Source organism: Geotrypetes seraphini, chromosome 16 (genome assembly GCF_902459505.1).
Source record: "Geotrypetes seraphini chromosome 16, aGeoSer1.1, whole genome shotgun sequence".
NCBI classification, from domain to species: domain Eukaryota; kingdom Metazoa; phylum Chordata; class Amphibia; order Gymnophiona; family Dermophiidae; genus Geotrypetes; species Geotrypetes seraphini.
In genome coordinates, this window is record NC_047099.1 from 15,810,661 (window position 1) to 15,837,793 (window position 27,133).

Sequence of the window (27,133 nt, forward strand, 5' to 3'; positions counted from 1 at the left end):
AGCTGGTGTCACCAAAGGCCTATGGGAAATTGTATCAATCTGACTCTGGCAAGGGGATGCAGATAGACCCTGAGGGCAGGAAGACGGTTTCAAGTAGTCCTGATTCTAAAATGTGTTAATGTATTAATCAGAAACTATTGTCCGAGGCATACTGGAAATTTAACTACAGCCTAGTATTCTTTTTTGGAAATTATAGGTATGCTTCACTGTTGCAGCATCAGATTTTGCTTTAGACTGGCTCTGTGGAGACCTCCGGCTCCGTGTTAAACTACTCAGCCAGTAGATAGGCCAGTGCGCTTTAGCTATACATAGATGAGATAGGGGTCCCAAGAGGGGTCACAGATGAATTCAAGGCCCGAGACCAGGTTAACGCTAGGTTTGAGTCCCTTATTACTATCAATAAGAATGTTGAACTTAGACCTTCTTATTGTTATAATCTTTATTATTATCTGCACTCTTGTTGCTTATGTAATTTTAGACTGTTCCTGCGCTGTTTGACTCATATTACAGCCCCTAAAACTCCTCCTCAAGAGACATATCTAGAATATCTCTCCCTCCACGCTCATGCTGTGCATTTATGACGTCATTTTCATGACGTAAGAGGGGATTGAAATGAAAAGATAGATTTTCTGTCTCTGTCTATGAAAGGACACATTTTAAGTTTTCTGTCTCTGTCCATGCTGGAAGTAATCAAATGTAGAATGTTGGGTGTTTACTCTCTTAATGGTTTGGGAAGAGGTCATTTAATTTATGTTAACTAGGTTAGTTGTCTGAGACATGAAGGCTCAACCCCCCACAGCTCTTAACACCTTTAAGATTTAAACAATGAAGTACATATCCTGCTCACGCACCCCCTCCCCTCTCTTGTCCATCCCCCTTTTCCTGTGATGGTTACCACTGACCCATGTAACAGATATATAAAGAATGCACACTCATAATAAATCAGGCAAAAAATCTCTTTAGAATACTGGCTACCTATCTTTCTTTCTAAGGGGAATTGCCTCCAGATGACAGAATGTTTTGCAGAACGATTTCGGGACCTAGAAACTGATCATGTTCGTTTCACTGGTCGCCGTACCTCAAGAAGGATATGGCGGTACTTGAGAGAGTCCAGAAAAGAGCAACTAAGCTAATAAAGGGTATGGAAGACCTCTCATATACTGACAGACTGAAGAAGCTGGGCTTTTCTCTCTGGAAAAGCGGAGACTTAGAGGAGACATGATAGAAACCTTCAAGATCATGAAGGGCATAGAAAGAGTAGACAGGGACAGATTTTTCAAATTACGGGGAAGCACAAGTACAAGGGGGCACTCAGAGAAATTGAAAGGGGAAAGGTTTAGAACAAACGCCAGGAAGTTCTTTTTCACTCAGAGGGTGGTGGACACATGGAACGCGCTACCGGAGGATGTGATAAGCAGGTGCATGCTACAGGGCTTCAAAGAGGGTCTGGACAGGTACCTGGAGGACAAAGGGATTGAGGGGTACAGATAGGAGTAGAGGTAGGTAATAGGGATAGGATTAGAGGATTAGAGGCAGTTACAAAATTAGTCAGGGACACTGTTCAGGCAATTAGGCCTGATGGGCCGCTGCTAGAGCGGACCGCTGGGCAGGATGGACCTCTGGCCTGACTCAGCGGAGGCAACTTCTTATGTTCTTATGTTCTTTTTATGTTGGCATATCAGGAATATCTACCAGTGAATTGAAGGCACTGATTCAGAATGTGATGGGATTTGGAGAGGTTTATTTCTAATCCCAGAAGCTGAAGGAAAGAAATGGTCTGAGTTGTTGCATGGATCACTTCCTGAGATGATGGAGCCTTGATCAACCAGTCGTCCAGGTAGAGAAAGACCTGAAGGCTGTATGAACGGAGAGATGTGGCCACCACACCAGGTACTTCATGAATACTCTGGGAGAGGATGCCAGGCCGAAAGGGATAACCTTGTACTGGTAATGACAATGATTGATCTGAAACCGGAGGTATTTCCGGGAAGCCGGATGAATAGGTACATGTATGTAGGCTTCTTTGAGATCTAGGGAGCATAGCCAATCGTTCTGATCTAGGAGAGGATAGAGAAGCGCAAGGGATAACATCCTGAACTTCTCCTTCACCAAAAATTTGTTGAGATTTCTGAGGTCTAAGATGGGTCTGAGATCTCCGATCTTCTTGGGGACTAGAAAGTAATGGGAGTAGAACCCCCGGCCCCATTGATCAAGAGGAACTTCTTTGATGGCATTGAGTAGAAGAAGGGATTGCATCTCTTGGAAAAGATGAGAGGAGTGAGCAGGGTGCAAAGTAGACTCTTTTGGAGGACTTTCTGGTGGAAGAGTCTGAAGATTTAGAGAGTAATCCTGATGAATGATGTTGAGGACCCAAAGGTCCGAGGTGATGAGTTCCCAGCGATCGATGAACAACTGAAGCCGACCTCCAATGGGGTGAGGAGAAGGTGGAAAAATGGGAAGACTGGCTATGTCCCTGAGAAAAATGAAGAAAAAAAAATGCTGCGCAAGCGGGAAGGCAGCAAAAAATTTTTCAACAGCAGTTGAAACGCGACTTAGATCTGTGGAAACTAAGAAACTGAGGGACCGTGCACCTACTTTGGGTGAGAAGGCACTCGCGCATGTGCGGTGTGGGCCAACGAGAACTTTCCAAGTTCTTAAAGCATCCATACCGGGGCTCTGTCGGTGACATCACCCATCAGTGAGAATATATGTATGCTTGTCCTGGGATAAACATAGTTAAAAAGAAAATTGAAAAAAAGTTTTTTGCATTATAAATTATAGATTTTTAGATTAGCCCAAAGGGTGTTTAAAGTGATGTGAGTGGGTAACATCTGCTGGGCACGCTTGTGCATTTAGCGGTATTTAACCCTGGTGAACTCATAAATATTTCTCACGAGTTCCTACCTACTGATTCAACACCCTGTATGTAATATCCTAACAATATCTCTTACAAGGAGTTCAGTTAGCCTCAAACCCTATATGTGTTCGGAGAATAGGGAGCAGATCTCAATTTGTTGTTCTAAGTCTTTTTGACCCCTCTCATCTGGAGTAAGGCTCTTACAATTAGCCAATTAAATGGAATCCATTGCCAATACATTTTTTAAAATTTATTTCCATGACCTGAAAACTGCATATCTGAGGTTTGGTGATAGTTTGTGTATTCCTTAGACTGAGGGTTACAGTTTGTTTGATTTAGTTTCTTTCTTTTTTCTTTTCCTTTCTTCTCTCAGTACAGCTTGGAGTATGAATATATAACAATGAGAAATCATAATGACGTGACAGAATTTGTGAGTTTTGGATTCCCAGAGTTCCCAGAGTTTCAGTTCCCTCTCTTCTTCTCAGGCTATGCTGGGGAACCTCCTCATTATCTACATCAGTGGTTCCCAACCCTGTCCAGGCCAATCGGCAGAGATTTGCATTTAATGGAAGTGACAGGCATGCAAATCTGCTCCATGCATATTCATTAGGGCTAGCCTGAAAACCCGATTGGCCTGGTGGTCCTCCAGGACAGGGTTGGGAGCCACTGATCTACATAATTTGCGCTGATCGACACCTCCCACACTCCTATGTATTTCTTCTTAGCCAACTTATCCATGATAGATATCTCTTCCCTTACAGTCACAGTTCCTAAATTATTGACAATCCTCCTGAATCACTATATATTTCAGTGGATGTATTATACAAATGTATTGGTTTCTGACTGGTTCTGGGGTAGAATTTCTGCATCTCGCTGTAATGGTATATGATCATTATGTCACAATTTGCAATCCACTACATTACACTATTATCATGAACGAGAGGATCTGTGCTTTCCTTGCAGCTTTCTCATGGTTTTGTGGAGGCAATTCCCCATGCTATTGTTAAATCTCAGTTTTCTTTCTGTGACTCCAATGTGATCAATCATGTTCTTTGTGACTTCACAATAGAGGATGACACGGTGGCTGTCACTCATGGGTAGCCGCAGATAACCCGCCAAAATGGTGACAAAAAAAGAGGTCACCACGAGTACGGGGACAAAGCGAGTCACGCCCCGTGGAGTGGTGAATGGCCTAGTCTCTGCAGTTAAGAGAATGAGCACGTGCAGTCCAACAGCCCCTCTCTCTCACCATCCATCCAGGCATCTCCCTCCCTTCTCCTTCCCTTCGCTTCGTGGTGAATACGATGTCTACAAGGCTATGCATTCTATTGCAGCCGGAGCCTTGAAGTTGCATCGCATGTGGCTGCTGGAAAGGTCTCCTCTGACGCAACTTCCTGTTTCCGGTTGCATCAAAGGAATCTATTCCAGCAGCCACAAACGACACGACTTCAAGGATCCGGCTGCAATAGAACGCATAGCCTTGCAGAAATCACCACAAAGGGAAGGTAAGAGGAAGGGAGGGAGGGAGATGCATGGCCAGCCAGCAGGAGGGAGCTGCTGGACCGCGCAAAAGGTGCTGGGGGGTAGGGGGTGGAGAGGAGAAGATGCTGAAGCAGCCTGAAGGGAAATGGAGAAGAGAGAGTGGAGAGAAGATGCTGGGAAAGAGGCTAGATTAAGAATATTTGTCTCACAATCCCCTTTTGACTCTTCCCTATCAATCTCCCCTACCATTTCTCCACTTCTCCCCACCTCCTCATAACCCTTCCCCAATTCCATCCACTTTGGTTAACTCCTACTTAAAAAGCAATCTTCTTCTCTCTAGGTTTGCAGAGACGGGGCGGTGACGGGGACCAAGCTCGCGGGGATGGGATGGTGATGGGGACCACAGGACGGTGATGGGGCGATCTCACAGAGACGGGGTGGAGACAGGGCCAAATATTTCCCTGTGTCATTCTCTACTTCACAACTCTCATGAAACTATCCTGCACAGACACCGCTGTCATTGAAACCATTGATGTTTACAACTTTCACCTCATTTCCCTAACCCTGACATCCTATGTGTTTATCATCTTCAACATCCTAAAATCCTACTCTACATGGTCTTCTGCACCTGCTCTTCTCATCTTACTGTCATCTTTCTGTCATACCAGACAATGTTAGGAGTATATTTGCAACCAGTGTCTAGTTTCAATGGTATATATTATTTTGCTCCCACTTTTGAATCCACTAATGTAATAATCTGAGAAAGTGAAATTGTGTGGTGGCCGTATTAGTCTACTTTCCATGGTAATATAATGAAATAAAACAAAAAACAAAGGAAATAAGGTAATACCCTTTTTATTGAATTAACTCAATACATTTTTATGATGAGCTTGCAAAGGTAACCCTTCTTCTTCAGATCAGAAATTAGCAAATATTGGCAAATTTCAGTATATGTAAGGAAAACATGGAAACATTTTAGGGCTAGGAAGAGGTAAGGATGGGTGGGCAGGAGACAGAGAGGTGGCAGAGCAGTTGTAAATGTCTTTGCAATGGGAAAGGATGCCAAGATCTCTGTTAAGTCCTGTCTGGTAGGTGTCAACATATTTTATCATTTTGATTTCAAAGGTTTTACGTTCTTGGATTGTCTTAAAGTTCTCTTATGGTATTCTTATCATAAAATCATTGGTGCAGTGATCAGTTTTTTGAAAGTGTCTGACAGAAGTGACATCCTTCTTGGTATTGCAATTCTTAATAAGATATCTATGCAAGTTGATTCTGGTCTTTAGCTTTTGGCTTCTTTTGCACTTTTTGTACTGAATGATGAACATGTGAAGGATCCCTTTATGCTGAATGTTTTTCCCATATGAATGACCGTGGGATCTTTTGAGATGTGCTTGTACAGTTTTCAGTTTGCCACACCACAAAGATGTGTGCCATTCTGTTCATGGGTTTGTGTGCTTAGCTTGCTTTTTAGCAATTTTTGTTTCAGATTAGGTGGCTGATGGAAGGCAGCACAGGTGGTGCTGGGAATATTTATTTTAGTAATTCATCTTCCTGAAGTAGTGGTTATAGATCTAACTTATTTTGTTGTTGTTCCAGCTCTGGTTTGTATGTCACTACCTGCCTATGGTTTTTTTTTTGTCTTTGTAGTGTAGTAGGTTTTCTCTGGGTGTTTTAAGGGATGAGGAAATATTCTTGGAGACTATTTTAGGGTTGTATCCTTTGTGTTCGAAGGATTCAGTCAGGGTCTTTAGGTGTTTATCACTGTCTGTTGGATCAGAGCATATGCGGTGGTATCATGTGGCTTGGCTGTGTATAGTGAATTTTTTTTATAAGTGAAGGGTGAAAGCTGGAATTGTGGAGGTTTCTTGTATATAGATGTTTGTATGTAACCATTGTTAATAGAGACTGTGGGTCTAGAAAATTTACTTTTTCTGGGGAATAGTCAATTTTTAATTTGATTGTAGGCTAGTATGTATTGAAAGAATTGTAGAATTGTTTGAGATACTCTTCTCCCTCAGTCCAAATCATAAAAATGTCTTCAATATACCAGTGGTATATTAGGGGGTTTGTCTGAAATGTATTTAAAAATGTCTTTTCTAGTTCTGCCATGAAGAGGTTTGCATATTGTGGTGCCATCCTGGTGCCCATAGCTGTTGCTATGATTTGCAGATAGATGTCATTATTACAGTAGAAATAGTTTTACATTTGAATGAATTTGATTAATGCTGTAAATGTTTCTGGTAAGTGTTGGTGGTTCAGGGTTGGTGATTTTAGGAATTTTCAATTTTAATTTAATTTAATGTCATGCACAGTTTATATACCGCTAAATCATCACACTGGTTTTGAAGTGGCCAATCAGGAATTTCTTTAGACTCCTCCCTAAGGAAGTCCCTGATTGGCTCAGGCTTATCGGGGGCAGCGTCTGGTGACAGGAGGGAGTGGGCATCCCGCCTGCCATTTTTGAGGTTCGTGGAGGGAGGGAGGGGATACTTTGTTAGAGGGGGGGCTTTTTTCACTTTTTTAATTGGACAGATATTTTGCTGTTTCTCCTGTTACTACTGTCAGGGCTCTGCACTGACTCAATCGCTCACTGTGCAAACTTGATAGTGAATCAATCGCTGTTTGAAAATCAGCCAGAGAATCGGCCAACAGTGATTGTCGCTATCTTTAGTGAATCTGGGCCTAAGTTCTATTCTTAAGGGTGCTGGAAGGTCATTCCAGGTTCTGGTAGCTGCAAAAGTGAAGAGGGTGTTGAATATGTGTTTGTATTTCACTCCCTTAGATGAGGGATCAATCAGTTGTAGGGTGTTGTAGCGTGGACAGCCCTCAAGACTAGCGGAACCGGCACACGCTTACAAAATTCCTTCAGCGTGCTTCCCCAAGAGGGAGGAAGACCCTGTTGTGGATATACTAATCCTGTGTTCCAAAAACAATATGGCTTCACACAGGTAGGTAATAAAGCAAAGCAATCAAATTTATTCATTCCTCAGTGAGGGCAAAAACAAAAAAATGCATAATAATAAAAGTCCCAGTAATAATAATCATAGAAACAAAATAATGCTGCTCATACCAGCCTGGTCTGGTTATATTCTTTGAAACTCATATCTTATGTCCCAGGAAAGTCTTAGTTCATAATGAGGGTAATGGCATTGCATTCAATACAGTCTCCCAAAAGTCTTCATTGCAAATTAACAAAACAAAATATGACACACTGCAATGTGCAGCACTTCCCTTTCAAGGTTGGCGGATTTGCCAAAACGGCTTCTTATTGAAAAGAGCAAAATAACCCGCAATCCCTCCACTAAGATGTTGGGCAAATCCTGCCCCAGCCTTCAGGATATTCCCACTCTAAGAGAGATATTGCTGAAGTTGTTTCATGGCAGCCTAGTCACGGCTTGCTGCAGCCATCTTGAAAAAAAAACTTCCAAGCAAACAAAACACTTTGTTAGCACACCTTCCTTGGCTAGCATGCTCAGGACAAGTCTTTATTGTCCCAGAGAAAATGGAAATATTCAAAAATAAACCCAGAAAGAAAAAAATCACTTCCAAGCCAGCTATGCCAAACACACATTCAAAATTAACTAACATCCATTTCCTCAGTCAGTCCCACCTCTGGTAAAGCACTCCAATCCATTGCTTCATGTTCTGGGTTTACCAGGGTTGTTCCTTCTGGCTCTGTGTCTAGCATTTCCACATCCTTTGGTTCTGGAAGAATTGGAGGCTCCTTCCACCTGAGAGCTTCTCCTGTTTCTCCCCTTCTCTTGGACAGCCAGCTCTCCAAATGCTCCAAGGCTGCTGTGCCCCGCCCAGTCCTACTCAGGGGCCGGACTTCTTTCAGCTGAGGCTGCCTTCTGCCCTGTTTAGCCAGCCTCTTACAAAATGGAGGATTTAAAGGGGCCCTGCCAGTTTTCATCAGGCTATGTTCTAAGTCAGGTCTGAACACAGCCTGTGCTTCCTGGTCCTGTTCCTGTCTAACAGGGACAAAGTGATTAGCCCGGACCAGTTTCAGGGGTAGTTTTTTACGATTCTTCCCTGGCACAAGGCCGGCATTGGGCTCGGGTTTGTGACAGCGTTAATCCTCAATGAGGTGAAGTGGGAAGTAGAGAACATATAAAAAATATAAAAAAAACCCAAGAAGAGGAGAGCAGAAAGGACTACAGGGTAAAACTGAAAGAAGCCAAGAGAGAGATACGTTTGGCGAAGGCACAGGCGGAAGAACAAATGGCTAAAAATGTAAAAAAGGGAGATAAAAATTTTTTCTGATATATTAGTGAAAGGAGGAAGATAAAAAATGGAATTGCTAGGCTAAAAGATGCTGGGAACAAATATGTGGAGAGTGATGAGGAGAAAGCAAATGTGCTAAACAAATACTTCTGTTCTGTGTTCACAGAAGAAAATCCTGGAGAAGGACCGAGATTGTCTGGCAAAGTTACACGAGAAAATGGAGTAGATTCTGCGCCGTTCACGGAGGAGGGTGTTTATGAGCAACTTGAAAAACTGAAGGTGGACAAAGCAATGGGACCAGACGGGATCCATCCCAGGATACTAAGGGAGCTCAGAGAGGTTCTGGCGAGTCCTATTAAAGACTTGTTCAACAAATCTCTGGAGAAGGGAGTGATTCCTGGGGATTGGAGGAGAGCGGATGTGGTCCCTATTCATAAAAGTGGTCACAGGGATGAAGCAGGAAACTATAGGCCGGTGAGCCTCACTTCAGTTGTTGGAAAAATAATGGAAGTGTTGCTGAAAGAAAGGATAGTGTATTTCCTTGAATCTAATGGGTTACAGGATCCGAGGCAACATGGCTTTACAAAAGGTAAATCGTGCCAAACGAACCTGATTGAATTTTTTGATTGGGTGACCAGAGAGCTGGATCAAGGACATATGCTAGATGTAATTTACTTGGATTTCAGCAAAGCCTTTGATACAGTTCCTCATAGGAGGCTGTTGAACAAACTTGAAGGGCTGAAGTTAGGACCCAAAGTGGTGAACTGGGTCAGAAACTGGCTGTCGGACAGACGCCAGAGGGTGGTGGTTAATGGAAGTCGCTCGAAGGAAGGAAAGGTGACTAGTGGAGTCCCTCAGGGTTCGGTGCTGGGGCAATCCTGTTCAATATGTATGTAAGTGACATTGCTGAAGGGTTAGAAGGAAAAGTGTGCCTTTTTGCAGATGATACCAAGATTTATAACAGAGTAGACACCGAAGAGGGAGTGGAAAATATGAAAAAGGATCTGCAAAAGTTAGAGGAATGGTCTAATGCCTGGCAACTAAAATTCAATGCAAAGAAATGCAGAGTAATGCATTTGGGGATTAATAATAGGAAGGAACCGTATATGCTGGGAGGAGAGAGGCTGATATGCACGGACGGGGAGAGGGACCTTGGGGTGATAGTGTCCAAAGATCTAAAGGCGAAAAAACAGTGTGACAAGGCAGTGGCTGCTGCCAGAAGGATTCTGGGCTGTATAAAGAGAGGCATAGTCAGTAGAAGGAAGAAGGTGTTGATGCCCCTGTACAGGTCATTGGTGAGGCCCCACTTGGAGTATTGTGTTCAGTTTTGGAGACCGTATCTGGCGAAAGACGTAAGAAGACTTGAGGCGGTCCAGAGGAGGGCGACAAAAATGATAGGAGGCTTGCGCCAGAAGACGTATGAGGAGAGACTGGAAGCCCTGAATATGTATACCCTAGAGGAAAGGAGAGACAGGGGAGATATGATTCAGACGTTCAAATACTTAAAGGGTATTAACGTAGAACAAAATCTTTTCCAGAGAAAGGAAAATTGTAAAATCAGAGGACATAATTTGAGGTTGAGGGGTGGTAGATTCAGGGGCAATGTTAGGAAATTCTACTTTACGGAGAGGGTAGTGGATGCCTGGAATGCGCTCCCGAGAGAGGTGGTGGAGAGTAAAACTGTGACTGAGTTCAAAGAAACGTGGGATGAACACAGAAGATTTAGAATCAGAAAATAATATTAAATATTGAACTAGGCCAGTTACTGGGCAGACTTGCACGGTCTGTGTCTGTGTATGGCCGTTTGGTGGAGGATGGGCAGGGGAGGGCTTCAATGGCTGGGAGGGTGTAGATGGGCTGGAGTAAGTCTTAACAGAGATTTTGGCAGTTGGAACCCAAGCATAGTACCGGGTAAAGCTTTGGATTCTTGCCCAGAAATAGCTAAGAAGAAAAAAAAAAAAAAAATTTAAATTGAATCAAGTTGGGCAGACTGGATGGACCATTCGGGTCTTTATCTGCCGTCATCTACTATATTACTATGTTACTATGTTATTCTGCAAGTTGGCATTTAGAGCATGGTGCACAGTGCAGGAAAGCTTAAACAGGATTCAAGCATCTACAGGTAGCCAATGAAGCCTATAACAGTACTCAGAGATGTGGTAATATTTCCTCAAACTGAAGATCAACCTGATTGCAGTTTTCTGAATCATATGAAACTTATTCAATTGAGTAGAAGTTATGCCTGGACAGAGGGAGTTACAGTAATCTATTTATTTATTTATTTATCTTAGGTATTTATATATCGTCTATCAAAGTTAGCTAAGTGGTTTACAATCCCCTATCTGTCCCAGTGGGCTCACAACCCAATATACTTGGGACAATGGGGGGATTAATTGACTTGCCCAGGGTCATAAGGAGCAGCATGGAATTTGTACTCACACCTTCAGGGTGCTGAGACTGTTGCTCTGACCATTATGCCACTCCTTCCTAGTTGATTTAGGACCAGAATTGCAAAATTATTATTGTAGAAGTAAGGTTTGATAAGTCTCAATTGTTTTAAACAGTAGAAAAAATTTTTTTCCAGAGGTTGGAGATTTGGGGTCCATAGGATAGTCTAGAGTCTAACAGGATTCTAAGTACTCTTGGAAGCCTTCTCAACTTTTAGTGAAGCAATAGAAGGCAAAGTCAGGCTTGTAAGGACAGATTGTGTTTCACAATGGAACTAGAGTAATTTGATTTTTGTGGTGTTTAACTTTAGTTTATTGATGACAGCCCAAGATTAATTTTTTTCGATGTTTTTGTAAAGTATTTTAGGGAGATCCTTAAGATCCATGTAGAGTAGGATCAGGAGCTAGATGTCATCTGCATAGGATAGCAGACATTCACCGTCTGAGCAGTTGAGGTTTTCCAGGTGAAAGTGGTGACCCTTGAGGTATTCCACACACTGCTCTCCAACTTTGGGAGAAGGTGCCTTCTTTCTAGACACAGTATTCTGTTAATGAGGAACTCTTTGAACCAATTAAGAACAGTTCCAGTAATACCTAGTTCACTAAGTTTATTCAGAAGGAGCTCATGATCAACTAAATCAAATGCAGCTGGAGCCCTTTACTAAGCATGTGTTTGATGTTGGTGGTTTTAATGTAAGAAGTAGTAATTCAGTGCTGTGCTGGGGCCTGAAACCCTACTGAGAGGGGTATAAACAAGAGTATTTTTTCCAGTAGGCTATGAGTTTTTTTTACATACTAATGTTTAAAGAGGTTTTATAAGTAAAGGTATTCAAGCAATGGGTCTAAAATTGGAGAATAAGGATGTGTCAGCCCCTTGAATTTTAGAGATAGGCGTGAGGGCAATATTCACATGCAGCAAAGCCATCTGCATGGGGATGTTGCTGTATAGCAATTCTACATCCATTGTGACTAGAAGTGCGCCGGGTGGTAACTGCTTGATATTATTTAATTTGTTCATTAATTCTGTGGTGTCTTGTATGAAACTCTTTAATAATAACTGCACTAGGGGTTTAAGAATCCCTTCTAGTGTGCCAATAATGGATATGATTGGTTTGCTAGAGTTTCCAGGTTTATGGATTTTTGGCAGCATCTAATCTAATCTAATCCTTAGGTTTGTATCGCATCATCTCCACGTTCGTAGAGCTCGATGCGGTTTACAGTAGGAGAAATAGGAAGGAACTACAACAGAGGGTTAGAGGTAGAAGTGTGAAGAAAATTTAGAGGACTTGGGATGCCAAGATATAAGAGTTTCCTTGGTTCCTAAGTTGGAGGGAGACTTACATTTTTTGAGAAAAGCCAGTTTTTCAGATGTTTGCGGAAAACTTGGAGAGAGCTCAAGTTCCGAAAAGGGGAGGTAAGGTTGTTCCAGAGCTCAGTGATTTTGAAGTGGAGGGAGGTCCCTCGCTTTCCTGTGTGGGAAATGCCTTTTAGCGAGGGGAAGGATAGTTTTAATTTTGGGGAGGATCTGGTGGTATTAGGGTTTGAGGAATTCCAAGAAAGAGGGATAAAGGGAGGGAGGATACCATATAGGATTTTGAAAGTTAAACAGGCGCATTTATAGTGGGCCCTGGCGATTATCGGAAGCCAGTGGAGCTTGGCCAGGAGCGGGGAGACATGGCCAAATTTACTTTTAGCGAAGATGAGCTTGGCCGCGGCATTCTGAATCCATTGGAGTCTGTGGAGGTTATTCTTAGTTAGGCTTAAGTAGATAGAGTTGCAATAGTCTAATCTGGAGAGGATGATGGATTGGACAAGGAGGGTAAAATGTTTTTGATGGAAGCAGGATCTAACTTTCCTCAGCATGTGAAGGCTGAAAAAGCATTTTTTTACCAAGGATTGGAGGTGGTCATTGAAGAACAATGTGGAATCAATGATGATGCCCAAGACCTTGCTCGAGAACTCAAGCTGCAGAGAGGAGCCAGAGGGTAGTGGGATGGAGGTGCCCACAGAAGGATGGTTAGGTATAAGTTTCATTAAATGTTGTTGTACCTGCTTTGGAAGTGTTTTGATTAGGCTTTTTAGCTGTTTAGTATAATCTTTTGTGGGATCTCCAGTCAGTTTCTTTTAGTATGGGTCATTTGAGGGTTGTCTGTGTCCATCTCCAATATTTTGTAAGCTTTTTATGGCAGATCGATCTGGTGGAAAAGGTTGTATAGAATTTTCTTTTGTTTGCTGGAAAGTTGTGATTTTACTCTATGTCTGAGAAACAAAGAATTAAAAGTGGCTCTTAGGAAAGCTATCCAGAGAAAATCATAACATTGACACTCACCCTGCTTTCTTTGTATACTCAATCAATTAATTACCACTCCCAACAAATAAACACTCAACAACAATTTCAAATGTGGTTAAAAATATTTTGGCTGCAACTTTATTAAACCACAATCATACAACCTTATAACCATTTGCAATAACAAAGTTACTTTGCACTTTCTTCCAGAGAAGTCTCTTGGCCCATACTCCTGACAGCTAGTCAGTAATAAACTAGCCTTCTGACCCAAAATTCATACTGTGCTTTACATTCAAATTAATCCAGTCATTGCCCCTTCCCCCATGAGACCTGCAGTGTCACCCGGCCTCACCAATACTTGTGGCGGTATCACACATTAATATCTCCCATCCATAAATTAATATAGTATTATCAGAAACATATTATTGACTGTCTGGAAGAATCCCCCATCTCTGCACCAAGCTGTGACCTTCTATCCAAAAAAACTCTGGTAAAACCAATAAGGAACATCTAAACCTACCGGACACCATCAAATCCACCACCCCAAAACAACTAGTGGGACCGGGTGGGCAAATTTCCTATCCTTACCTATCTTTTCTTTCAACCCCACACACAACTCCCACTACCTAACCACCCTCTCCTTCTCCACCACCCACAATGGACACTCTCTTCACAGCCCCCTTGAATTCTGCTCAGATCTCTTCCATCTCTAAACAGACCTTTCAATAACCAATCACATTCAAACTTTCCTCAGCAACATCCACACGTACTATTCCAAACATCCTGTCAACAAACTACTGTACCTGATGCCATCCATAGCAATGTCCCTTATCCCTTAACCCCCAAGCCCCCTCCCAAGCAAACACAATATAACTTGGCTATGGCTCAGACCAAATGTTACTGGCCCACCACTTAGTTAGCAGGCCTCTTAATGACCACAATAATTTATTTATTTTTAATTTATTTATTGTGATTTATTAACTACCTTTATGAAGAGATTGACCCAAGGGGGTATACAGCAGGTATAATTCAACATAAAAATATAAACATAAAAACATAAAAACAATAAAGTTAAAATCAGTAAATTGAACCTTAAGAATAGGACTACTATGAAACAGTTCATATACTTATTAACAGCACTGAAATTCAAATAAGAGAGATATACATTTTAAAAGAGAGACATAATACTTATAAAGCATCTAATAAGCACAAATCAGAACATTCAAATAACATAGATATGACATTAATATTTTTCTATAATACAGCTTATCCTTTAGCCGAGGGGTCAAATGCTGATATTACAGTAGATGGGGATAAGATAGAGAATGCGTTGGGATAAGCAGATGGGAGACTAAACTCAAGGCAAATTGTTTATACAGTTAAACAAGATTTAAGGAACTGACATGACAAGAGTGGCAAGCCAATCTTGGTACAGCATATAGTGCAGGAGTAGTCTAGCGAATTGAGCTGCTACCTTAGCATCCTGAGGCTGTTGGTTTGATCACTTAACCCTTCCTTGCCCCAGATACCATAGTTAGATACCACCAGGACATATATGGAAAATACTTACCCCCTTTTCTATTAAACTGCGTGGGGAGCTGCGCTAAATGGCCCGCATTGCTCCCGATGCTCATAGGAACTCAATGAGTGTCGGAAGCAGCGTGGGCCATTCAGCGCAGCTCTCTGTGTTTTCTCTGCACTACAAACCGCTAGAGCAGTTTCATAGAAGAGGGGGTTAGAGTACTTGATAGAAAAAAATTGTATCCAACTTCTCCAAGATAGGGTAGTATAAACAACAATCTGGTAATGACCATATAGCCAAAATATTTTAACTGCATGTTTTAACATTATGGAGGCATTTCTCAAACTATCCAAATCAGGAGAAAGATCATTTGGAAATTTTACTCACAAGCTTTTTGTCAGTTGTCAAAGTAAATGACACAGATGCAAAAAGATGGATTCTATAAATGGTTCTCAGAAAAGATCAGTGCCTAGTGTGCTTTATACTAGTGATTTATACTGTATGCTTTATACCAGTGTTTCTCAACTTCTTCAAGCCAAGTACCTTCTAAGCTTAACAAATGACAACCAAGTACCCCTGCCCAAACTCTGCCCCAGACCCACCCAAGCTCAACCCCAGACCCACCCAAGCTCCACCCCAGACCCCCAAGATTTGCCCCATAATAATAGTACTAATGCAATTTCTTCCATCCATTTGTCATATACAGACAATATAATCTTATTAATACATAATGGTGACCACAAAATAAAAAAACACCACAAAGCACACAGAAAATATTAATGATCATTTATATTCATTTTTTTTCAAAGAGGTCAAGGCAGTGCGCCTTAGTTTAAGAACCCCTAAATTTGTCACAAGTTTTAGGGTTTCCCAGTTAAAATTTCACCAGCCAGTATGTTGCACAAGAAAAATATATTTATTTTTACTAGTTGTTTGGATTTCAAAATAACACACACAGAAAAAAAAATAATTGTCATAAAAAATAATTTCTATTAAAATAAGCTTGCATTTCTCAAACAGAAACTCATTTTACATATTAGCTGAGAATACTAACATATTTCAAAGAAGCAAGACAGAAATTATTCTATCTTTAAGTTTCTTCAAACCCAGATTATTAAAAATAATCTGTGACATGGGGAAGTGTTCACACTTAAAAATATATATATTGATCTCAGTCACTTAGCTTTCTCCTCTTCCCAGAGCTTTCTTGAAAGTTGGGCACCTTTGTCTTTCCTTTCTGGTCACTATGGTCAGGAACTTCCAGCATTGATCTCAGTAGCACACCTACTAGCTTATCTATACCAAATTAATAATAATAAAAAAAATCTACTTCCCTAAAAATATGTAATTCGGAGTATCCTGGCATTTTCTAGAATGTTTGTATTAGAGTTGCCGCAACATAATTAAATAACTAGCTAATCCCAAGAAATAAAATTTAACAAAAATAGTCCCTAACTTTCCCACCCAGAACCCCAAATCACTCTCTCATACAATCAGGGAATATAAACATCAATATTTTGCAGTCAGCCTAAAACAATTCACATGCACTGAATGCTTTGCTCTACAGAGTTGCCTGTGAGAACTGAGAGCTAGTGATTCTTGTACCCTTTCCTGGTAAGCCTTAACTAGCAGCTTTGCATTGCTTAAATGGCTTTACTAGGCTGCCAGCCATCAAAGCTTCTCTGCACAAATGTACACTTCTCTAGAATTTTATTCTATTTTAGAAATCCCTATTTCTTCACCCAAGAGCAGGCCTAACATCTTGTGTTTGTTCTTTCAGCCACTCCTCTCTGTCTTTCACCATTCAGTTTTCTTACCGGGTTGATTCCTTTCCTTTAAACCTCACACATACTCACACATTATCCCTTAAACTTCTAGAGAAAAGGTTTCAAGGTGAACATTCAAGGAATCAACAAAATTTCAGCTATGAGAGCAGGACAACTTAATACAGACTTCACACACTATCATACTCCCTCCCAACTGACTCTCACCAGCAACTGCAGCATCTGGAATATTTACACTATGGTTACCAGGGCGACCAGCAAGTACAATGCAAATGCATGGCTGCACAGAATAATGTTATCAACCCTTTACATATGCAATCGGTAACAACTATAGAAAAATAAGCACATAAGCACATAAGCATTGCCTCTGCTGAGTCAGACCATAGGTCCATTACGCCCAGCAGTCCGCTCCCACGGTGGGCCCCCAGGTCAATGACCTGTAGTGATCTATTTCTCTAATACTCTATTAATTTACAGCCTTCTGTACTGTATAGTAACCCTCTAATTGTACCCATGGATCCCCTTTTCCTTCATGAACTCGTCCAATCCCCTTTTGAACCCCAAAGTCGTACTCTGCTCTACCACCTCCTCTGGAAGTGTATTCCAGGCGTTCACCACCCTCTGCGTGAAGAAGAACTTCCTAGCATTTGTTCTGAACCTATCTCCCTTCAATTTTTTTGAGTGCCCTCTAGTTTTTGTTGCCCCTGCTAGTCTGAAGAATCTGTCCCTCTCTACCTTCATGATCTTATGAGTTTCTATCATATCCCCTCTAAGTCTCCGCTTTTCCAGGGAGAAGAGCCCCAGCTTCTCCAGCCTCTCAGCATATGAGAGGTTTTCCATGCCCTTTATCATTTTTGTCGCTCTCCTCTGGACCCTCTCGAGAATCGCCATATCCTTCTTAAGGTACGGCGACCAGTACTGAACGCACTACTCCAGATGCGGTCGCACCATCGCCCTATACAGCGGGAGGATAACTATAGATAAATATAGAGCAAAACATAGGCAGAAGATATAAATTAACAAAATTGACACATTTTGATCACTAAATTGATAGTAAAATTATTTTTCTACCTTTGTTGTCTAGTGATTTCATGAGTCTCTGCTTGCATTTCCAATATTTCTTTCTTTCTGCCTCATGCATGCTTTCTCTTCTCCGGACCGCAATTCCTTCCCCAACCAACATCTCTCGCTCTCTCTCTGTCCCTTCTTGAATCCAACTTTTCTTCTTATCTCCTCTACCCCTATTGGTACGGTTACCATATGGCTCCAAAAAAAGGAGGATGGATTGAGACATCCGGGCTTTACTTCCATTGAAAGCAAAGGAAGTAAAACCTGGATGTCTCAATCCATCCTCCTTTTCCTACCTATTGGCAATATGTCTCCCTCTATCTCTTTCACTATCCATCTGTATTAAGAGATCCAGATGGATCCATCTGTATTGAGATCGATCCCACCCCCTCTACTGCCACATCCAACATTTCTCCCTCTCACCCCCCAGATCATGTGCAGCATTTTTCACCACTTCTAGTCAGCCTCATGCCCATTTCTCCTTCTATCACCCCTCTCCAGCACAATGCCACATTTCTCCCTCCAACACTATGTCCTTGCATCCTCTTCAATCTGCCCTCCACCACCATATCCAACATTTCTCCCTCTCATCCTTCTATTTCCCATCTTTCTAATTCTAAAATGGTGTCAGCATGGTAGAGATCTGGAAATGTGTTCTCAGGAGCAAAACGCTCAATGACTGTATGGTTGAGAACATTCATAAAACATGATACAAATTCTATTGCATGGTTCTTCTATAACCTTTAACTTGTTTCTTATTGAGCGAGAGGAGCAAGCATAAAAATTATACTTACAGACTAAATCATAATGTGTTTGCTTCTGCTCCTTGTCATCCTCTGTGTTGGAAGAATTTTCCACCAATATAATAAATCACTCTTAAAGAAAAAAATATATTTTATATTAAATGAATGTTAATTTGGGCACATGGCATCTTGATTGTAGAAGAGAGAGAGCTCAGCCAGCGATGACCCCAAGAGAAAGAGCAGAGGTGAATTTTCTTCTTTTACGGATTCTGAGGGATTGAAGTCCCGTCCAATCACCAAGGTAGGAACCCAGGAGCAATGACCAATCTTTGAGTCTGGCATAATGTCCTATCACAGCTCAGAAATTCAATTCAAATCTTTTCTGTTTCTAGATGTATGAGGTCATCTGGTTTATCTTTGCCTGATTGAATTTTAATATTGTATTTTGTCTGGCAAATTCCAGTGGCTTTTGTCTTATTACAGTTTTGAATGGCTTAGGCTTCTGTGTCTTTTGTTCTTGAGTTTCAGGTCCTCATACCTTGATTAATAAGCATTGTCCTTGTCTTGAAGAGAAAAGTTCTATTTAACAGTGATACCATTACCAAACTAGCTGTCTTTTGTCTCCACTGAGTGGGTTTTTAACTTCTTTGTCTCAGGTTTACAGCTTATGGCTAGCTAGAGTCTCTTAGAAACACTTTGGTTCAGGCAATAAATTTTTAATTCTATAATTGCTAAATCCAGTCAGAATCAATCATTTCATGCCACAATTGCATCCATTGAATTCCATTCAGAATTGAAAATGGTACAGATTAAAAATATTTGAAATAAACAAATAATTAAATAAAAGACTGGTGCCAGATCTGATCTTTATTAAGAACTCATATTCATTTTTGGACTAATGGCAAAACAAGATCAATGAGGGAATTTTCAGACTGTATATCTTTTACAATACCAAATAGATAGATTCATTTGAACCAAATTCTTATTCATTCCACTCATTTGTAGTAGCAAAATGTGGCTGTTGGATTAGAGGAAAACAGACAGAATCCAGTCATTGTTCAGCCCATGACAATCAGCATTTTTAATACTGACTGTCATAGGCAAATTTAGCCCTAGATATTCAACACCAGGCTCTCTCTTCTATATATTTGAACCATCTGATCCAGACCACCCAACAGATGACCCTTTCAATCTCCCAATCCTCTTTCACATCCCCTAAATATAAACAACAGCAGTACAGGGCTCCTTTAGGTTTACATGTCTGATCCTTGTTGGTTAGCAGGGGAAAAAGTGGGATAGATACCTACTTGTTCCTGTCTGTCGGAGCTGCCTCTACAAAATGGCTGTTATATACTCTAGTATAAGTCTCATAGCATTTAGTAATATTGCAAGGCTGTCTCAATAGTAATATTGTAAGGCTGTCTCAAAGTATGAACAGAGTGGGAATGCTCCTATTATGGCTCTCTATACTATCATGGAAGCTTCTGAATGAGCCATTAGGGATCAGTGGGTTGCTGGAGGGTGAGGTACCAAAAGAGATAGTTGGGGGTCAACTGTTGGTGGGGATGGTTGTAGGAAGGCATGCTTACTTGTTGGGGGAATGTATTAAGTGGTCTGGATCAGGGACATCTGTTTCTTCAGTGGAAGTTTGCATCGGGCATAATTGAGGGGTTACATGATGGGGATACAGGAGGTGTGAATCATTGTGGGTCATGGTTGCACTACCACACTGTTATAGAACGGCTGTACCTTGAGACAAACCTAGCACCTAGTTTTGCACCTAACAGGATCCTGTGCAGAAGAGCTGACCAGGTTAATTCTGGTGACCAACTTGAGGCTGACTTCTCTTGCCCATACGACCAGAGCAGTGGTGATCTGGATCAGGGGCAGGCAGATCATAAGTCAGCAAGGGCAGCCAAAGATAAACTAGCTAAGCCTAGGAAGGAAGCAGTGGCTGACATCCCAGATTGGCCCATGCAGGAGATAAAGAAAGCCTTCCCACTTCTACCAGTTATTTGCCAGAGTTGTTGGAAGGAATGGAAGTGTAGGAAGCTGACTCCATTACTTAGAGTAAGGCACAGCCCATGGACATTAATTGAAGAGTGAGTAGCTGGAGAAACAGCCAGTGGGGGTTGTTGGGGGGTTTTTTGGTTTTGGTTTCTCATTCTCTGAGCAGGGAGTGCTTGGTGTGTTCTGTTCTTTTGACAAGGATGCAAAACTGTAGATTTTCTGAGGAGAATACTTAACTGAAAGACTTACTATTGTGACCATAGAACATTTGAGCTAAAGTATATGGAACTGTTTGAATACTCTACTATGCTAATCCTCCCTGTGTGTGCCGTGGCTGGGCAGAACAATTACAGAATTTCTCTCAGCTGTGCTGCCTAACTGAGACCATAGCTCAGGCACTCAGCAGCCTTAGCAAAAATGGTCTTGTGACAAGCTCAGGAGAATATGAACTGTCTGCTGTTCTAAGATATGATAGGAAGTCATGTGCTTGCTGTAAAAATATCCTGCGTATCTTGAACCCTGTTACAAGAGAACAGGTTGTTTTTTGTTTTTTTTTTTCTTTCTGAAATGCCAAGCTGGTCTCTTTGTTGAGCCAGAGTATATAGTCTCAGGTGAGACAGATCAATTTATTTGTTCTTTTGAGAAACTTTGAATCTTTACTTTTCCTACACTTTTGAAAACTGGATTCTGTGAAGTGCTGCATGCGAGACCTGTATGCTTTATTCTTTATGACCATCAAGAGTGGAATAAACTATTATCATGTTTTTGAAAGAACTCTGACCAGACTTTGTCTTGTGTTGAATGGTGAAAGCTCATACTGACCCTTTGCTCCCAGGCCTAGGCAGATGCCTAGGGCGCAGTTAAAGACCTGAGGATATCCCTGGTGGTAGGGAACACGCCAGAGCATAGTTTTTGTTACAAGTCCACTCTGCTCTGACGGGTGCTTGTGACAACCTATCACTACCACCAGAGATGGGGTTAAGTGCAGTCACACTATTGGCAGTTGTGAAGCAGATTGCAGCAATCCAGCTAGCTGTAACCTCAGGCCATGTTTTGCTGCTGTAATGCCCTGCCCAAATCCCAACTAACCAACTTGCATGGGATTTTTTTTACTATGCTGGCTGGTTTTAGTGTGTGATAGCTATTGGCAAAGATCAAGGTTAAAATGTCTCCTTTGCAAAACCCACAGTAGCTGCTGAACACAGCATAGTAAACATCCTCCTATATTCAGTTATTTGTCTTCATGGCCAATAGTTAATGCTTAAAAAATGCAGACCATTGCTGACTGAATATAGCCTGAGGATAAGAAGAATCTAGAGGCATGTTCTATAGACCTAACATTTAGGGATAGAAAAAAGCACCAGAGTTTCATCAAACTGAGGAAAATCCACCTGGGTTATATATGCAATTAAACTCAAAACATAGTAGGCAATTAATAAGGTCACTGCTTACTGAGATCATCTCCCAGATGAATTTACTAACTGACTTAAACACTCTGAATTCATGTGAAGGTGGGCATATGACTGGATTATTCTACTTTGGTGTGCAGCACTGGTGATAAGATGATGAGTCTGAAGTAAAAAAAGGAAAGAACGCATCTCGTATCTTTCATTCCAAGAATGCAGAAATTTCTTATCAAAAGGGTGGTTTGAAAAACCTTGTCTTTACTCTGCAAACTGCTTTAGCTTGCAAATATGTTTATTTGATGCAGATTCTAATAGGTGAATTGAGGAATAAAGTGAAATCCTAACATTCTGGTAAGCTTTTTTTTTCATTAGACCTGCTCCAAATAGACTTAGATATGTAAGTGATTTTTTTTAATGTCTAAGGACATTATTCACTAAGTAATTTTCCCATCAACAAAGCACAGGAACGACACTTTAATATCTTGGCACTTGGCTTCGCCATTTTATGATAGAACTTAGAAGCCAACATCTACTGGCTAATTACATGTATAAATGTTTCTATATGTCTATTTGCATAAATTCCATTTAAGTATTTTATATAGAACTGAATTCTATATATTGTGCCTAAAACAATCAGTACCAGAAAAGCACTATTCTATCAGCCACGCTTAAAGTTAAGCATAGTTTATACCTGAGAACGATGACTAAATTTAGCGATGGCCATTTGCCCAATGAAAATGTAACACAAATTTAGACGCAGATGCCCTTATTCTATATTACTGTGCATAACTTAAAGGTATGCCCCTAATCCACCTACGCCCTGCCCTTGACACACCCATTCATGTGCCCCCTTTTTTTCTTATGCGTGAAATTTAGCAGTAGAAGCTATGCCTAAATTTATGCACATAACTTGTAACTGCTTCTAATTAGCACCAACAATTGCTTGTTACAATGCCAATTATCGGTGCTGGGGAGAGTACATGAGAGAGCACAAGAGTATGGCTGGGGAGGGGATAATATACTTCTGTAATTACCCAGTATTTGTTGATAAGGAACAAAATAGAACAATGTGTTTTTCATTCTCCAAATGTTACAAAATACAAAATATGGCCCACGATAGAAAAAGGTTAGGCCGCCCTGTTCTAAATCATCCACCATGTGAAGAGTGTGTTCTGTTTTGGACAATTATGTGGTTATATAAGGACCCACTTCACATCCTTTATAATAACTGTTTCTACATTCTTGGGTTTTGGTTTTTTGTTTGTTTTTTTTGACTTATGGTACAATGCAGAATGTGGAGTACTTTTCGAATTGTAGTTTTTCCTCCTTACAATCAATCAGAAATTAATACAAAAATAATTATCCCCTCCTTCCCACCCTAATTTGAGAACAAAAGAAATGCTTTAGATTAGGGATGTCCAATCTGTGGCGCAAGGGCCGCATGCGACCCCGTGAAGTATTTTGTGCAGCCCTGGTCGAGGGCGATACAGTGTTTTCCTCTGCTGCCCCTGGGTGTTTACTGTCATGCCAGATCCCTCCTCTGTCTTGCTACAGCATTTGCATGTTTGAGCGGCCCCAGAAACATTTTTTTTGGCCAGTGCAGCCTAGTGAAGCCAAAAGGTCGGACACCCTGCTTAAATTATACATGAAATTAAAATCCAAGACAACGTTTGTTAAATAAACCCTTCCTGAATGGCCTGCTTCAACTGCAACCACTTAAATGCTTGAGACTTTGAGATTCTGAATGATTGTTGCAGTTGTGAAAAATCAAGCATTTTCCCATTTGATAACACATCATCTAAAGTACGTATACCTGCCTGCAGCTACTGCTTCCAGAGGATCTTAGACTCGCCAATTTGAATCTTGGAGTTTAACCATAAAGATTGACATGTAGATTGTTGTACTGGTATCAATAAATTTTAAGGTTTTCCAGGTAGTAAAAAGAATACTATTGTCTTTGTAAATACGGAGTGATTTGATACTCAAAATATGGCTTAACCTAATGGGGACATAAGTTGCCATTCTAAAATCAGCCAGTCCGGAAGATGTTCCTAGACTTCAGGAAGGATCCAATACATACCCTGCAGCATAATGAAAGCTTGATGGTATCTATAGACATTTGGGAAATTTACCCCCAGTTTTTCCTTTTTTTATATTTCTAGAATTACTAATTTGTTATTCTTGTTGAATATACTAACTGTAACACAAAACCTATGGCCCTCCTTTACAAAGCCATGCTAGTATCTTTAGCGCCAGCTGCAGTGGTAAGAACTCCACGCTCATAGAAATTCTATGAGCGTCGGAGCTCTTACCACCATGGCCAGCACTAAAAATGCTAGTGCAGCTTTGTAAAGGAGGGGAAATATTACTATATGTAAACCTACTGTAGATCCCAGGACCAATGCATAAATAAAATTTTTTTTTAGTGTGCTTCTAACAGTGACAAACACAGGTGAATGAGTGTGTGAATATACTGTGTATAGGGAAGATAAAAGGTTTCAGCAGGTGGGACAGACTGCAAACATTAATGTCTTTCTGCAGTACTGCTAACCAATGTACTCATTCCAATCACTGGTCAAAAAAACCCTCCAAATTACTTTCAACTCCAACTTTATCCTTTTGCTATTTTAACAACTGTATTATTGCAAAAACTTTTGTATGTGATTTTATCATGGCAAAAAAATTTAAACAAATTTAAGTTCCAGAAATGTTGTTTTGTCTCACAATTTGTAAGGAAAACTCTGCACAAGCAAGTAATGACACTTATCGTGAGTAATATCTCAACAGCAGCTGCATATTCTCAGCATGTTCCTGCACGTTTGTAGATACATACAGCATTCTTATCTCCCCTGAAGAAGTCTGTGGTGAAACGGAGGTGCTTCATTGGGATATTACTAAAGATAATGTTTTTTACACATTGGTCCTGGGATCTACATATGGTTTGCATATAGGAATATTGATATACTGCCATCCTATGATAAAGAAAAGGTTGAATTGCTTAACAAATATTTCTGTTTTGTGTTAACGACTGAAACGCTGGGAGTGGGACCACAGAAGACAAATGCGAATACGGAGTAATGGTAGACCCTAATCAATTTTCAGAGGATTGTGTTCATGAGGAGCTAGCTAAATTAAAGGTAGACAAAGCAATGTGGCCGGATGGTGTACATTCGATGGTGCTGAAAGAATTTAGGGGAGTTTTGATGGCTCTGCTGACTGACCTTTTCAATGCTTCTTTAGAGTCAGGAGGACTGAAGAAGGGCCGATGTGGTCTTTCTACACAAAAGTGAAAGTAAGGAAGACTTAAGGAATTAAGGCCAGTAATCTGCCTTCAATGGTAAGCAATTTAATGGAAACACTTTTAAAACAGAGAATGGTGAAGTTTCTGGAATCCTGTGGATAACAGGACTGGAGGCAACATGGACTAGAGGTAGGACTTGTCAGACAAATCTGACCAATTTATTTGACTGGGTGACCAGAGAATTAAATAGAGGGAGTGTACTAGATGTGGTGTATTTAAATTTTAGCAAAGCCTTTGTCAGTGTTCCACACAGATGTCTAATAAAGAAACTGAGTGCCCTCAGGATGGGTCCCAAAGAGATGGGCTTGGTCAGGAATTGGTTGAGTGGAAGAAGACAGAGGGTAGTGTTCAATGGAAATCATTCTGAGGAAAGGGATGTTACCAGTGGTGTGCATCAAGGTTCTGTTCTTGGGCCTGTTCTTTTTAACATTTTTATAAGTGATATTGCTGAAGGGCTGTCGGATACGATTTGCCTCTTTGTGGATGATACCAAAATATGCAATAGAGTAGACACACGGATGATGTGAATAACATGAAGAAAGACCTAGCGAAGCTTGAAGAATGGTCTGAAATTTGGCAGCTAATATTTAATGCTAAGAAATGCAAGATTATGCATTTCTAATCTAATCTAATCTTCTATTTTATATGCATTGCAGTTTGTATACTTTGAAAATGTTTCAATCAAAAAATGAGCTAAAAATAAAACCTGATTGTGTTAGAGCAGGAGTATCAAAGTCCCTCCTCGATGGCTGCAATCCAGTCGGGTTTTCAGGATTTCCCTAATGAATATGCATGAGATCTGTTTGCATGCACTGCTTTCATTGTATGCTAATAGATCTCATGAATATTCATTGGGGAAATCCTGAAACCCGACTGGATTGCAGCCCATGAGGACCGACTTTGACATCTGTGTGTTAGAGGTAACAAAGTGGGCTTCTTTCAATTCCATGGAAGCTCTAGATCAGGGGTGTCCAACCTTTTGGCTTCCCTGGGCCGCATTGGCTGAAAAAAAAGTTTTCTGGGGCCACACAAACACTGCAGCAAGACAGAGGAGGGAGCCAGCAAGATGGTAAACACCCAGGAGCAGCAGAGGAAAACACTACATCACCCTTGACCGGGGTGGCACAAAATACTTCATGGGGCCGCAAGCGGCCCTCGAGCCACAGGTTGGACACCCCTGCTGTAGATGAAGGTAAAAGGGGATAGACTCAGGAGTAATCTAAGAAATTATTTCTTTGCAGATGCATGGGGCAGTTTCCAAGGAGAGGTGACAGAGATAAGCATTGTATCTGAATTCAAGAACATAATAGCCATGCTGGGTCAGATCAATGGTCCATATAGTCTAGTATTCTGTTTCCAACAGTGGCCAATGTATGTCACAAGTACCTGGAGGTGTGCTGAAAAGTTCTCAGCCCAACCAAGAAGAGAATGATGTGGAGCCATAAAACGTATAACTTCCACATATTCACCCTTAAGTTCAACACACTTGGCACATTCTTTCTGAAGTTTCTGTAACTCTTTAAAAAAAAACCCAAACCCTCTGATTTCTAGTCACTGAAATACTATTCCACTCTTGCAATCACTTCTGAATTACTCAAAAATTCTCACTCTTTCAAACTCTTTTTAAGATTTGGAAATAGAAAATAGTCAGATGGAGCAAGATCTGGTGAGTAGGGTGGATGATCTATTTACTGAAACCCCATCTACATCAAAATATTCATCATTCTGCCAACCTTGTGAGCAGGTACGTTGTCTTGCAAAAAGAGAATTCCTTTTCAAAGCTTCCCTCTCCATTTTTCTTTCAATGCCTCCTTTAAATCAGCACAGAAAGTTACAGTAATTCTGCATTAACTGTTTGGCCCCTCGGAAGATAGTCAATACAAAACATTCTGATCCCAAAACACTGTGGCCATGACCTATACTGCTGACCTTTTGGTTTTGGAGAACCTGATTGCCGCCATGACATGGACGGTTGTTTTACTGCAACCATGTTTCATCA

General features: G+C 41.0%; 1 protein-coding gene across 1 annotated transcript in view; it reads left to right on the forward strand.

The window, feature by feature from the left end:
* Positions 1-2,352: 2,352 nt before the first annotated feature.
* LOC117349731 (olfactory receptor 1J2-like) overlaps positions 2,353-27,133 on the forward strand; it is a 32,039-nt gene continuing 7,258 nt past the window's right edge. The window contains exons 1-2 of the mRNA XM_033923323.1: positions 2,353-2,433; positions 3,231-3,287. Of these exons, the coding sequence (XP_033779214.1) occupies positions 2,353-2,433; positions 3,231-3,287 (138 nt within the window). The remainder of the gene's footprint in view (positions 2,434-3,230; positions 3,288-27,133) is intronic.